At 35.1% G+C, this 12,726-nt stretch overlaps 1 protein-coding gene across 1 annotated transcript; it reads left to right on the top strand.

The window, feature by feature from the left end:
• The first annotated feature begins 2 nt into the window (after positions 1-2).
• LOC144975662 (uncharacterized) lies at positions 3-11,799 on the top strand. The gene is made up of 4 exons (XM_078919853.1): positions 3-79; positions 2,010-2,840; positions 3,793-3,907; positions 8,335-11,799. The coding sequence occupies exons 2-4, from the start codon at positions 2,043-2,045 to the stop codon at positions 9,078-9,080; spliced, it is 1,659 nt and encodes a 552-aa protein (XP_078775979.1). The 5' UTR covers positions 3-79; positions 2,010-2,042; the 3' UTR covers positions 9,081-11,799.
• Positions 11,800-12,726: the final 927 nt, after the last annotated feature.

Below are 12,726 nucleotides of genomic sequence, written 5' to 3'. Positions count from 1 at the left end.
GTGATAGTGATAGTGAAAGTAAAAGTAGAAGTTCTTCCCTCAGTTCGCTCGTCGATGCCGTTGTTTTTATTTTCTATAGGTATGTGAATATGACATTATATGAATGACATTAAACTGGAATTGAGGAGACAGCGCTGATGACAATCTCTCTCTCTCTCTCTCTCTCTCTCTCTCTCTCTCTCTCTCTCTCTCTCTCTCTCTCTCTCTCTCTCTCTCTCTCTCTCTCTCTCTCTCTCTCTCTCTCTCTCTCTCTCTCTCTCTCTATCTCTCTCTGACTCGATTGTTTTCCATTGACGCCATTATTATTATTAATGAAATTATCATTATCAAGTTCAAGGTAAGAGTAAGACTAGTATCTAGACGTCTAGATCTATCTTATTCTTAAATTACTCTAGATGTCACTGGAATTTCTCTTTAATCTGAAGATATAGATAATAATAGATAGCCACAGGCGTTTATCTGAACTCTAACTCTAGGCCTAGGGTCAATCTATCTAGGCCTAGGTAGTCGCTTGGCAGGGACCACTTTTTCCTCCATTGGAGGTGTACAAAAACGCCCCGTTTTTATGCACCTGCGTTGGCGGTGATGGTAAATTAATGAAAATGTGCATACGTCCATGAGGTTTAAATAGTTTTAGATTGTAGTTTAGCACGCTGCTTAGTGATTACCCGATGTACAATGATAATAAATTAAAGAATAATAACAATAATTTAAAAAATCAAAAGTAAAATGAAACATGGCACACAAATACTGATCTCAAATAAATAAATAAATAATTTTCTGGTTTTATATTTCGATTTTTTAAATTATTATTATTTTTATATAAATTTATTAACAAAGACGTCCTACAGATGTCACAATATAACTTTTGCCATGTCCAAATACAGAAACACAATATCGCTAATGAAATAGGGTGGAATGTGCATGCTTGACAGAGGTGTATAAAAACGATCCGTTAAGATACACCATCAACGGAGGTACATAAAAATACTACGCTTTTTTTTTACGAAAGTACCAATGAATCGAAGATCTAAGTCAAGAGGAATGATGACCGGAATTTTTCAGTTTCAGTCTGATTAAATTTATGCCCTGCGTCTGCGTGATAAAATATTGTCGCTAGTTAGGTTCTCATCTGCCAACTGATTTTTTATGCCTGGCTTGGCTTAGCTTTTGTCTGTTTTAATCTTAATTTACAACTTAGGGAGTGACTATTCTTATCCTGGGTCAGAATAGAAAAACAGTAGAGCTCTCATCTTGGGTAAGAATAGAAAAACATTAGACCTCTCACCCTGGATGAGAATAGAGGTAGTGGCACTGCCTCGCTATTCTCAACCTGTGTTAACCAACATGTAGGGTTAGCCTAGCTGCCGTGTGTTAACTAACATGTCGGGTTAGCCTAGCTGCCGCCCCTTCTTGCTATTCGCACCCCGTATTAATATTAACGAACAGGCAGTACGGTTAACCTAGCCACCCCTTCTCTGTATTCTTACCCCAATATTAACCAACAGGTAGGATTAGTCTAGCTGCCGCCCCTCTCACTAAGCTAACCCTACCTGTTGGTTAATACTAATACGGGTTGAGAATAGCGAGAAGGTGCCACAACCTCTATTCTCATCCAGGGTCAGAGGTCGAACATTTTTCTATTCTCATCCAGTATGAGAGCTCGATTGTTTTTCTATTCTCACCCAGAATGAGAATCGAGGCACCCCTGCCGTGCCAGGTTTGTCATCACAAAGGGAATAAAATTTGAGTCACCTTCCTGTTATTGATATAGACATAGTTTTCAATGAGAGATTTGATTATTCCCAGACATGGCCTTTAGAAATGGATAATTAGATGCCTCTAGTCTTTTCAAAATGAAAAGAACAAAGACCAATGAAAGACACATGATGCTGACATGACCTGTTAGTGCCTTAAGCACCAACAGACTATCGTAATAACAAAACATGCACTCATTTATATCTTTTCCATTTTCCCAAATTTTTCTTTTCATGTGTTTGTTTTTTCAGAGTCTTTCCTTCGATCTGTAAAGACAAGTAAAGATGGAAGAACCTTGTAAAATTGAACCAGACATTGCTGAGTGGCTTTCACATGAAGATTTCACACGTTCTATGACATCAGATTCAAATTTCAGGTTGGAAGATGTTGTAGCAACAGAAAATTCCATGACATCATTTACTGCAACCCTTGAAGATCTTAGGGAAACTAGAATATCACCAGAAACCTTACGCCAGTTTTCTGATGTTGGTGTTAAACTTGAATCGCTAGAAGATGAAAGTATATCAGAGTCCTACCCACAGGCCATGCGAGTCACTGTTAAACTTGAAGATGAAGACATCGAATCAGAGAATTCCTCCCTCGCTTATTCACAATTCGGTGATGTCAATGTTAAACTTGAAGCTGTAGACAGTAAGGTAGAAAATACTCCCCTTAGTTGTAACCAACTTAATGATGTCAATGTTAGTGAAGCTGTAGATAATAAGGTAGAAAAATCTTCTCACACTTGTACACAATTCTCTGATATCATTGTTAAACTTGAAGGTATAGACAGCAAGGCAGAGAACTCTTCCCACACTTGTACCCAATTCTCTGATGTCATTGTTAAACTTGAAGACAAAGACAGCGAGGCAGAGAACTCTTCCCTCACTTGTACCCAATTCTCTGATGTCAGTGTTAAACTTGAAGATGAAGACAACAAGGCAGAGAACTCTGTCCATACCGTTTCACAATTTAATGATGTCTATGCACAGAGCATTGATGACAGTGTCAGAATTCAACTTGAAGACACCATAACAACAGATCTGTCTTCTGAGATGTCATCACTGGGGACACAAAGTCAGGTGAGATAAATGTTCATTCTTTTACTTGTAGTCTCTGATGATGATGACGATATAAAAATAATAATAAACGACATTTGTATAGCGACTTACCCTGATTACAAGAGGCTCCAGACACTTAACATTCATACAATTGATTGTGTCAGTGGTTTTCCAACCATAGAAACCTTTTCACTATCCAATTCAGCTCACATTTTCTGAGTAGATCACACCAAACTCAACAAGATTTATTTGTTTACATGATAGAGATACATTTGATGTTTATTTGTCTTTTAGATGGGAGTTTTAATTGATATTATACTCTTTTAGTGGGCTTGCTTATTGAGAAAATACTTCACTTTGTGATTGAAGCAAGCCCCTTGGTATATGTTGTCCATGGGGTGTGTCTGAGCCAATATAAAAGATATTCAAAATGGTCGCCAGAAATCCAAGATAGCTGACAATTATTTACATAGGGAGCAGAAATGGGATTCTTTCTGCAATCCTCAGAATTCCATGAAAATCTTTTTATGATCCTCACATAATATTTTGTGTTGTTGGTCCTTTGGTCAAAAATCAGAAAGTCACAAAGTAGAAGAGCTATGTTAGTAGACTAGTCTAATATCTAGTCAGAACTCCTTTTTATGTTTCTCTTTAAGTCGTGATTGTTGCGCTGTCTGCTAGATTTTCCTCTGATTTGTATCTGATAGCAAATTTTCCTCTGAAGTTGGCACTTAGGGATCCCATCCCTGAAAGAAATAAATGTCATACTCACTTCAAGGCAGATCTTATGGCAAACCTGATACATTCAAGAATATTTGGCAAGGTACAGCGCTAGTGCTTAATATTTAACCAAGTTTGGTGTACGTTGTGGTCAGATGGTGACACCATATGAAGCCTATCTGAAAAAATGTTAAAATTATATGTAGCATCGTGGTATCTTTTCATTTTAATCCATATTCTCTTTCTATTTCAGGAACCATGCAATGTCGACAAAGAAGCTCAGAGTTGTAAAACAATTTCTGAGGGGCCAGTCACTTCCAGTAGTTTGGGGTCAGAGGTCACATCTATAGTCTGGAAGAATGTACAAGGTATTTTAACCATGAGGTTGATGATGGCCACTGAATATTTGTTTTGAATTGTGGGATTTCTCTAAATCAAATGTTCATTGCTGCCTATTTCAGTCTTTTTGTTTGTTTTGTTGTTTTCGTATTTTTGGAAGGGGGGGTACATCGTTACCAAAGTTGTTTCAATGCAATACACTCCTTCATTTCTGTACTATAACCAGTGATGATAATCTTCAGCGGAATTCAGGGATTTTGGGGTTTTCTTTGAAATGTTCCGCTGTTTTTGCAATGTCAAACCTTTTTCTATGAAAAGCACCCAGGTGGCTCCACGGTAGATGGATGGTAAAAATCACCATCATGTCTTGTGTCAAATTTTGACAACTATGCCCAGTTGCATAAATTTTGGTGACACTCGCATTTTTATGACGGCAGCCTAGACAGGGTGACACCAAATGTCAAAAGTGACACAAGGCCAGTGGTGTCCTTGGTCCTTGGATGAATAGATGTTGGGAAGGGATGGAAAAAAAATAGAAAATAAATTCATAACACACGCACTCTCTCTCTCTCTCTCTCTCTCTCTCTCTCTCTCTCTCTCTCTCTCTCTCTCTCTCTCTCTCTCTCTCTCTCTCTCTCTCTCTCTCTCTCTCTCTCTCTCTCTCTCTCTCTCTCTCTCTCTTAGCCATATTTCTCTCTCAACCAGTCTTCTATCTTCATGTTTTGTTTTTAGAGGTCATCTTGTCATAGGAAGATAAAATATTACAATATGCAAGGGTGATGACGACCCGGAAAGCAATTGTTCAAATTATTTTAAATTTACTATTTTTCCTTTGTTTAGATAGACTATATTTTGCTAGTTGTTATATATTCATGAGTCTAATTTATAAACTGCATAAACACTAGGTTGCAGTAACATAGCCTTTGGGCCAAAATAAAAATTTATCATCTCTAGATAGCAATATGATTAATATTGTGAGCCTTAAAAAATATTTTCTGGAAAGGACGATTCATTAGATATTTACAAAAGAAGTATATTATATAATGTGACATAACTATCATATTGTATATGTAATTTTTGCATTTCGGTGAGTTTTCCAGATGGACCGATACATTTTCCTCCTTTTTAACAAATTGACATTATCGTAACTGTATAATAGCCATATTTTTGCACACACAATGTATTCTTACACCAAATAGCAACGTTCAATAGAGACAATAATGCTCAATGTACATCTTGTATTTTACATCTATAGTTCCAGTTAGGTCTCCCTGGCTTTCCAATCAATAATCAGCCAATGACAATAAGAGCATATTGAGTTTATTGTGTACAATTTTGGTGGTTGTGAAAACACACCCAATGCAATATCAAGTAATTGGTTACTTAGGACTCTCTGTGGTCCAATCTGGCATAATTGAAAATAGATTAAACAGTCCTGTCTCATTCTTGCGGTGGCATGAAATTCAGGAAATATGAACGTTGATGGAGCTGGCAGGAGAACTCTTTGTTCAGCATTCTAAACATGTCAACGTTTTTCTTTGGAATTTCATCCATAAGGCTGGAGAATGTTACAGATTGTCATTTGCATTGTTGATATTATTATTATTCAGACTTGTAAATCCTCCGACTATAATCAGAATTCCAGTGGCGGTTCTAGCCTATTTACAGTGGTTGGGCAAAGAGGATTCGGTCATATATATATATATATATATATATATATATATATATATATATATATATATATATATATATATATATATATGATATATATTTTTTATTTTTTATTTTTTTTGTTTTTTTTTTAATAAAATTTTTTTTTGATTTTTTTTTTCGCCTTTAAACAAAAAATATTTCAACCACCAATAATCACATTCACAATGAAATGACAATACCAGTAGATTTTAATTCTTCCAAACGTAATCAAAAATGAATCACGAAAGAGAATACAACTAAAAAATAAAGCGACGAGACAAAATGCGACAACACCTTGACAATACAAGTCCATTTCCTTCACTCGAAAAATTAAAGAGATGCTTTAATCCCTCAACGGCGATATTAATATTGCTTTTACATATTTCTGGTTTTCAGTAGTACGTAGTAACCTTAAAGTTTTCATGGAGAAGCAACAACAGCGATATGACTCGAGTTTCATTCAGAGCTCAAATTGCATAATTTTTACTGCTGTCTTGGTGGTCAGAATGATTGTGCCGGTGGTGGTAGTGGTTGGAATAGTGGTAGCGGTGGTGGTGGTGGTGGAGGAGGAGGAGGAAGACGAGGCGGTGAGGGGTAATTATGGTAGTGGTTTTGGTGGTGCTGTTGGTTAGAATGATAGTTGTGGAGACGATGACGGAAATTGTATGGTGATGTTGATATTGTTTTTATTTCTATTGTTGTACTTGTTGTTAATATTGTTGTTGTTGTTGTTAATGATGATGATGATGATGATGATGATGATGATGATGATGATGATGATGATGATGATGATGATTATGATGACAACGACGATGTCGTCGACAATGATGGTTACCATACGATATTACAAAATTTATTCAATCTTAGGCTTTCGCCAATTAATCATACAATTTGATGACCACATACATGAAAGTGGAAAATAATGGCAAATGGGACCAAACAATAAACTGATACCATTAATAACCACCAAAAAAAAATACAACAATAGTAATACCACCAATACGTACAATAATAATAACAATGATAATAATAATAATAATAATAATAATAATAATAATAATAATAATAATAATAATAATAATAATAATAATAATAATAATAATAATAATAATAACAATAATAATAATAATAATAATAATATTACCATCATCATTACTACTACCACCACCGCTACCACTATACCACCATCACCATCATTATTACGTTTCCAATTATTTTTTCTCGTTTTTTAAAATTTGATATCTATCAAAACAGACGAAAATTCCGGTGATTTTTTTAAAGGGTAGTTAAAATATCTACGATTTTATTAGCCCTGAAAACTACGATTTTTATTTTCCTATCTAAAGTAGGCAGGTCTGCTATGACAAGTATCAGTATCAGTTCCATAGTCAAAATAAGACAAACAAAAACAACGTTTATTTAATATTAGGCTTTCGCCAATACTTCATACAATATAATTAAGACAAAATAATGTTACCAATCTCTCCTCATGTATTCGTTTGACTATCGTCACAATAATTACCGTGTTATCTTTGCTCCTTACCCAACCAATCCCTTGCTTCCCGCCTCTTCATCGCGAACCATCTTATGTATGTATTAGCTTCAGGACGGGCAAGTACGGAATCTGCCCACCCTTCCGTATTTCCTCTATAACTTAGAATTCAACTATCTCCTTACTCAGAAGAGTATTTCTCGTATACTAATTCAATTGTTGAGAAAACCAAAATGGTGGTTGTATTTTATATATTTATTTAGTCGTGACTTTTGAATAAAAGTGTTTTGTTTTATTAGAGGGAATACAATAGAAAATTACATTGTTTTGCAAAAATATTTAGTCTGGCAATAAAAATACAGCGGTAATTACTTTAAGAATAATAAAAAAAAAAAAGAATTAACAAATTAATTTGTTAAAAAACAAAACAAAAACAACAACAAAAAACAACAACAACAACAACAAACAAATAAGAAAACAATTTAAATAAATGAGTTTTGAGAAACACTAAAGAAAACGAGGGGAAAAAAAAAAAAATAATTTAAATGGATAAACAAATATATTAAAACAACACAAACTAATACTAAATTGATATAATATTAGTAAATTAATAAATTTAATTCAATACTGGAACCTTCCCAGCACAAGTAAGGCAATAAATAAGAAAAAGTTCGTTTGCCAAAATCTCTATTTAGTGTACACTGGTTAATAAGGTGGGCTCATTTGAATTAGCCCGACCTAGTACTAGAGAGGCCAGACAGCAAAATCACCGTCAGGCGACGTGACGATGAGATGACGATGTGGGCGGAGTGGAGTGGAGTGGTTGGGGGGGGGGGGTGATAAAAAGAACAGGAGCGTATCCTGGTTTATGTATTACGGGATGCATGGTGATTCGCAATCTATCAAAAATACACACAAATTGATTTCAGTACAAAGTATCAATTTTAAGTAGTAACTTTTGAAATTATCTAATTTAGATTTGATTATTTCGGACCTGGTAATACAGCATATAACTTGAAAAAACAGGCTGGTATTTGCCCACCCTGCCCATTATTACCAGCCGTCCCTGCAGAATTCTGACTCGCCATTTTTGGTCAACAACCCATCCACTAAATTTCTTCCCATGTTATGTATATCTAAACATCAATCTTCTATGTTAGTAATAGTTATAATACACAAAGATTTAATTATTTCTTTGGGGGTAATTTATCACTTCAAAAGATTTCTAAGTTATTGTTTTGTGGAGGTAAGAATACTCTTATCTTTTTACAGATAACGATGTTGACAGCTGTGACCAATCTTTGAATGATGGACTTCATGAAGCCATCCAAATTGAAATTGACGTAGATGAAACTACTGACAGTTGTATGGAATGGCAAGAGACTGGTATTGATTTCCTGAACAATCATGATACAACTTTGGAACATCTCTCCACAAATTACAAGATACCAGATCAAAGATTTGATGTTAGTGTAACAGTAACAGACCAGCCAAAAGTTGATACGAAATCCCAAACTTCTGCAAGTACACAGTTGCAAAATCATTCAACAATCCAAACCGGAGAATGGCGACATAAATGTGTGACCTGTGGAAAGGCATTTCCTAAGAATAGTAATTTACAATATCACATCAGAACTCATACAGGAGAAAAACCACATAAATGTGATACCTGTGGGATGGCATTTCTTTACAAAAGTAGTTTACATGTACACATCAGAACTCATACAGGAGAAAAACCATATACATGTATGACCTGTGGAAAGGCATTTACTTACAAAAATAATTTACAGCAACACATCAGTACTCATACAGGAGAAAAACCATATAAATGTGTGACCTGTGGTAAGGCATTAACTTACAAAAGTAGTTTACAATATCAAAAAATTCAGAGTGTTAGTCAGGATATTGAAGATCTGTTGTGTTTGTGCTTTAGGTCTGTTTTATTTGAAAGTAAGTGGTCCATATTGGAAACTGGTCAATTCTTCAACTACATATTCCGATTTTTGTCATCTAGTTAGGAAAATGCATGGAAAGTTTAAAGACTGGTCATCGTCAGAAAGTTCTTGTGCAACAGATTTGCTTTGCGATTCCTCTGATAATATATTTGGTTCAAATTTTTCGCTTTCAAGTTCAGTTTTCCACAATTCTCTCTATTCATTTCTGAAATCTCCTCATTGTGATATTTCAATTCTTAAGCAAAGTTTGAAGTCCATTTCAGAGGCATGTGCAGTTGTAACATCAAGGCAGCTAAGTAATTTTTTGGATGGTAGTTTTGATCCTGATAATGAGGCTCTTGTAAAAGTTCTGAGTAATTGTCCTTTGACCAATTTAATTGGTGAAAGTTCTTTTGGTGATCTGGATTATGGTATCAGGAAGAGGGCTAATTGTTCGTATCTTCAGAGAACTGCATCTCACTGTATCAAGAGAAACAAAACATGTCGCGATTACCTAGACAGTAAATCTAAAAGTAAAAAGGCAGAAATGTTTACAATTGCTAGGAGACAAAGACAAAATTTAGTTGAGTCAGCAAGATCAAACGAAGCAGATGTGTCAATCAAAATCAGAGAAAAGATGGTAGAAAATCAGAATATGAAAATTGTTAGGGCAGTTACAAGCTTAGAAAAGCACGATGAGTTAAAGAGGAGAATAGAGTTGAGTGGAGGTGTCTGCCAAAATAATGAAGAAGTAGATAATTTGCTAGAGAAATGTCACACGGTCAGGGCACGAGTGTGCACGGTTCGGACCCAGACGGCGACACTTATATAAAAAAAAATAACAAAAAGGGGGGTGAGGCTGACTGCCAAAGATTCACAAATTATGAACACAACAAGTCCGAGATTTAAGTGTATATGATATGAAGTGTTTATTAATTAATGTAATGAGCTGGATATAAATGAAATGCATATGACTGAATATAGCAGATGAATCAAGAATGTATGGTGGATGATGATAATGATGATGATGTTGATGTAATGAATGTTATCAAGATGACGCTTCTGAGTAGAATTATGATATTGATAATATAGTCAGTGATAAAAGGATAAATGTCAAAATAATATTGATGAAACTAATGATTGACAGATATGATGAGTTGGTGATAGAAGTGAATGATGTGAATACAAAGCTAAATGATATTATATGAATAATGATAGAAAAACATGATTATTTAGTTTGTATGACCTCAGGGTCCTCAACTTATCTCCGTCTGTGTGAAGATGATATTCTACGTGCTGTAGTTGCCTGTGTGTTATTCCAAGTGTGGGTTATTGATGAGCTAAATGTCCAGATGAATGACACACAGTACCAATGTATTAGGTTCCAGACAATGTCTGTTATCAAACAATGGATTGTTTTTCAAATCCTGTATAGGTCACAGTATGTAATTATGTCTATTTTGTAACAGGTTTCAGTTCTTGTTTTTGTTCATTAAGTAATAGGTTTCAGTTCTTGTTACTAAAGGTTATACGTTATAGTCAATGTTCATTGAGGTTACAATGAGTCACATAAAGGTTACTTGATGGTCAGGTCAAGTCACAAAAAAGGTAAAAGAAAGGCCAGATCTCTAGATTTGGGAAAGAAAATGAAAACAATGATAATCAATTCTTTAAAATATCAACACCGATATAAAACTCAGTATAAAACCGGATAAATGACACATCGCAAAATAGCACTGGAAACTCGGGTATCACTATTATCATAAACAATCAATTAAATTAGAAATGCCGATAATCACAACAGAACACAATATTTCAATTGATTACAAATAACACTGAAATCTCACCAACAGAGCACTACTCAAAAAGAAATCAAACAACATTAATTTCTGTTTGGGAATACTGTCTCACAACAGAGACAGGAGTTAGAAGCCGTGATAGAACGTTACTATGGACTTTCACAACAGAAAATACAAAACGTCCTTCTCCACCACGGACTTACAGCAGAACTGAAGATGAAATTAAAAGTCGCTATCTTTACCATCCCTATTCGCATGAATCATGGAAAAAAACTCGAGGCGAAATGGGGGTGGGTGTTGTAATTTAATGTTCTTCTCCCCCTAAACATGTTCACCCCTAAATGAATACAAAGCGCGTACGATGGATGGATCGTCACGAAGTCAACCATGGTCTATGGAGACAATGGCCATTCGCAGCTCCGATAACGTCAGGGATTAAATTGGGGATGTCGAAGATCAGACTCTAAGACACGACGGAAATGCTACACCCTCACGTTTTAGAGTGACAAAAGAAATAAATCAAGATAAGGTTGGATGTCCTGAGTCGTGCATACCACAGGTACTTCCCTACAGCGCCATAAAACGCAAAGGCATTTCCTTACAAGAAACTTTTAACATCTCAGAAATCTAAAAAACAAATAACAGACGCAATTAAAGATCAAATTAGATAGGTACCATAAAGTTATTAGAAATGTAAAAGATATAAACCTTAGCCTGTCAGGGTCTCATGAAGAATTGGTCTCAAAATTAAAAAGTTTTCTTGGCTAGCAATATTTTTTTCTTGATTCTCATTTCATAATCCATTGTATCACCATGGTATTGGTCTTTTCAAATTTTAACATTTACTAAACTAGTTTTTGCTATATTTTTAGCATTATCTTAGTTAAGCATACCTGTATGTATAATTAAATTCAATCCATTTGTATTTTGTGATAAAAAAATGTATTTAAAAAATTGATTAATAAATGTCATTTTGTTAAACATGACAAAATGAAAGATTTTCATTCTGTTGTTCTGACTTTATTTATAAATCAGTGTTGTTTTTGTTTTCAGAAATGAATAGAGCTCATTGTCCTCTTTTGATTGATACCAAGATCATCAAGATCGGTTAATAAGTAAATATTTTAGGAGTTTTCAAAATTCTCTACTTTTGGCTAATTTTACTCTTTTCGCGAGCGCGTGCGAAAAATTGATTTTTCGCTCTCTTTGAAGTCGTGGAACTGAAAAAGTATGCATCTAAACCTATTGAAAAAAATTGGAGGCATTCACAGCAACATTTTGTCTGGCTCAAATTAATTTTAATGAGTTTGCTTGATTTACGTTCTTGCACTGCTGGTTCAAAAACGAGGGTTTTGGGCCATCTGTACGGAACCGTATTTCGACCTGTTTTTGCGAAAACTCAAATTGTCATAACTTCCTTAAAAATTAAGATATTTAGATGATTTTGGTATCGTTTCACTCAGGACAACTAGCTCTATCAATTGAACAGCTTAGAAATATCACGTGAAAGTGATCTAATTTTGGGTTTAGACTACAAATATGGCATGTGTAAGCCATTTTCGTCTGGCACCACTTTATACTGTAAGCATGCCACGCCGCTGGAAATGACTAAAGGGATACATGCAGACATTGAATGTCAATCGAACAAAGGGTAATTTCAAAAACTTAAGTACAAAGCGTAAGAGTGTAAACAGCCCATGGCCTACTAAAAGAGTACTATATGTACGTCATGAAACAGCCCCATTCCACTTCGGAAATCAAACATGACACCATACAAGATCTCTCTCTCTCTCTCTCTCTCTCTCTCTCTCTCTCTCTCTCTCTCTCTCTCTCTCTCTCTCTCTCTCTCTCTCTCTCTCTCTCTCTCTTTTCCCCTTCCCGGTGATATACATATATAATATGTGTGTGTGATAACGCGCGCGCGCGCACAC

This window comes from Berghia stephanieae, chromosome 1 (assembly GCF_034508935.2).
Source record: "Berghia stephanieae isolate SIO BIC M18660-M18661 chromosome 1, UCSD_Bste_1.3, whole genome shotgun sequence".
Taxonomy (NCBI): domain Eukaryota; kingdom Metazoa; phylum Mollusca; class Gastropoda; order Nudibranchia; family Aeolidiidae; genus Berghia; species Berghia stephanieae.
Note: the sequence above shows the minus strand (reverse complement) of the source record. Positions and strands in the feature narration are given on the sequence as shown.

What these genes read in the sequence shown, in the direction of transcription:
- LOC144975662 (XM_078919853.1), top strand. Translation starts at nt 2,043, where the DNA reads ATGGAAGAACCTTGTAAAATTGAACCAGACATTGCTGAGTGGCTTTCA. An exon ending in CACTGGGGACACAAAGTCAG is followed by an intron (nt 2,841 to 3,792) that starts GTGAGATAAATG and finishes TTTCTATTTCAG; the next exon opens with GAACCATGCAATGTCGACAA. An exon ending in AGTCTGGAAGAATGTACAAG is followed by an intron (nt 3,908 to 8,334) that starts GTATTTTAACCA and finishes ATCTTTTTACAG; the next exon opens with ATAACGATGTTGACAGCTGT.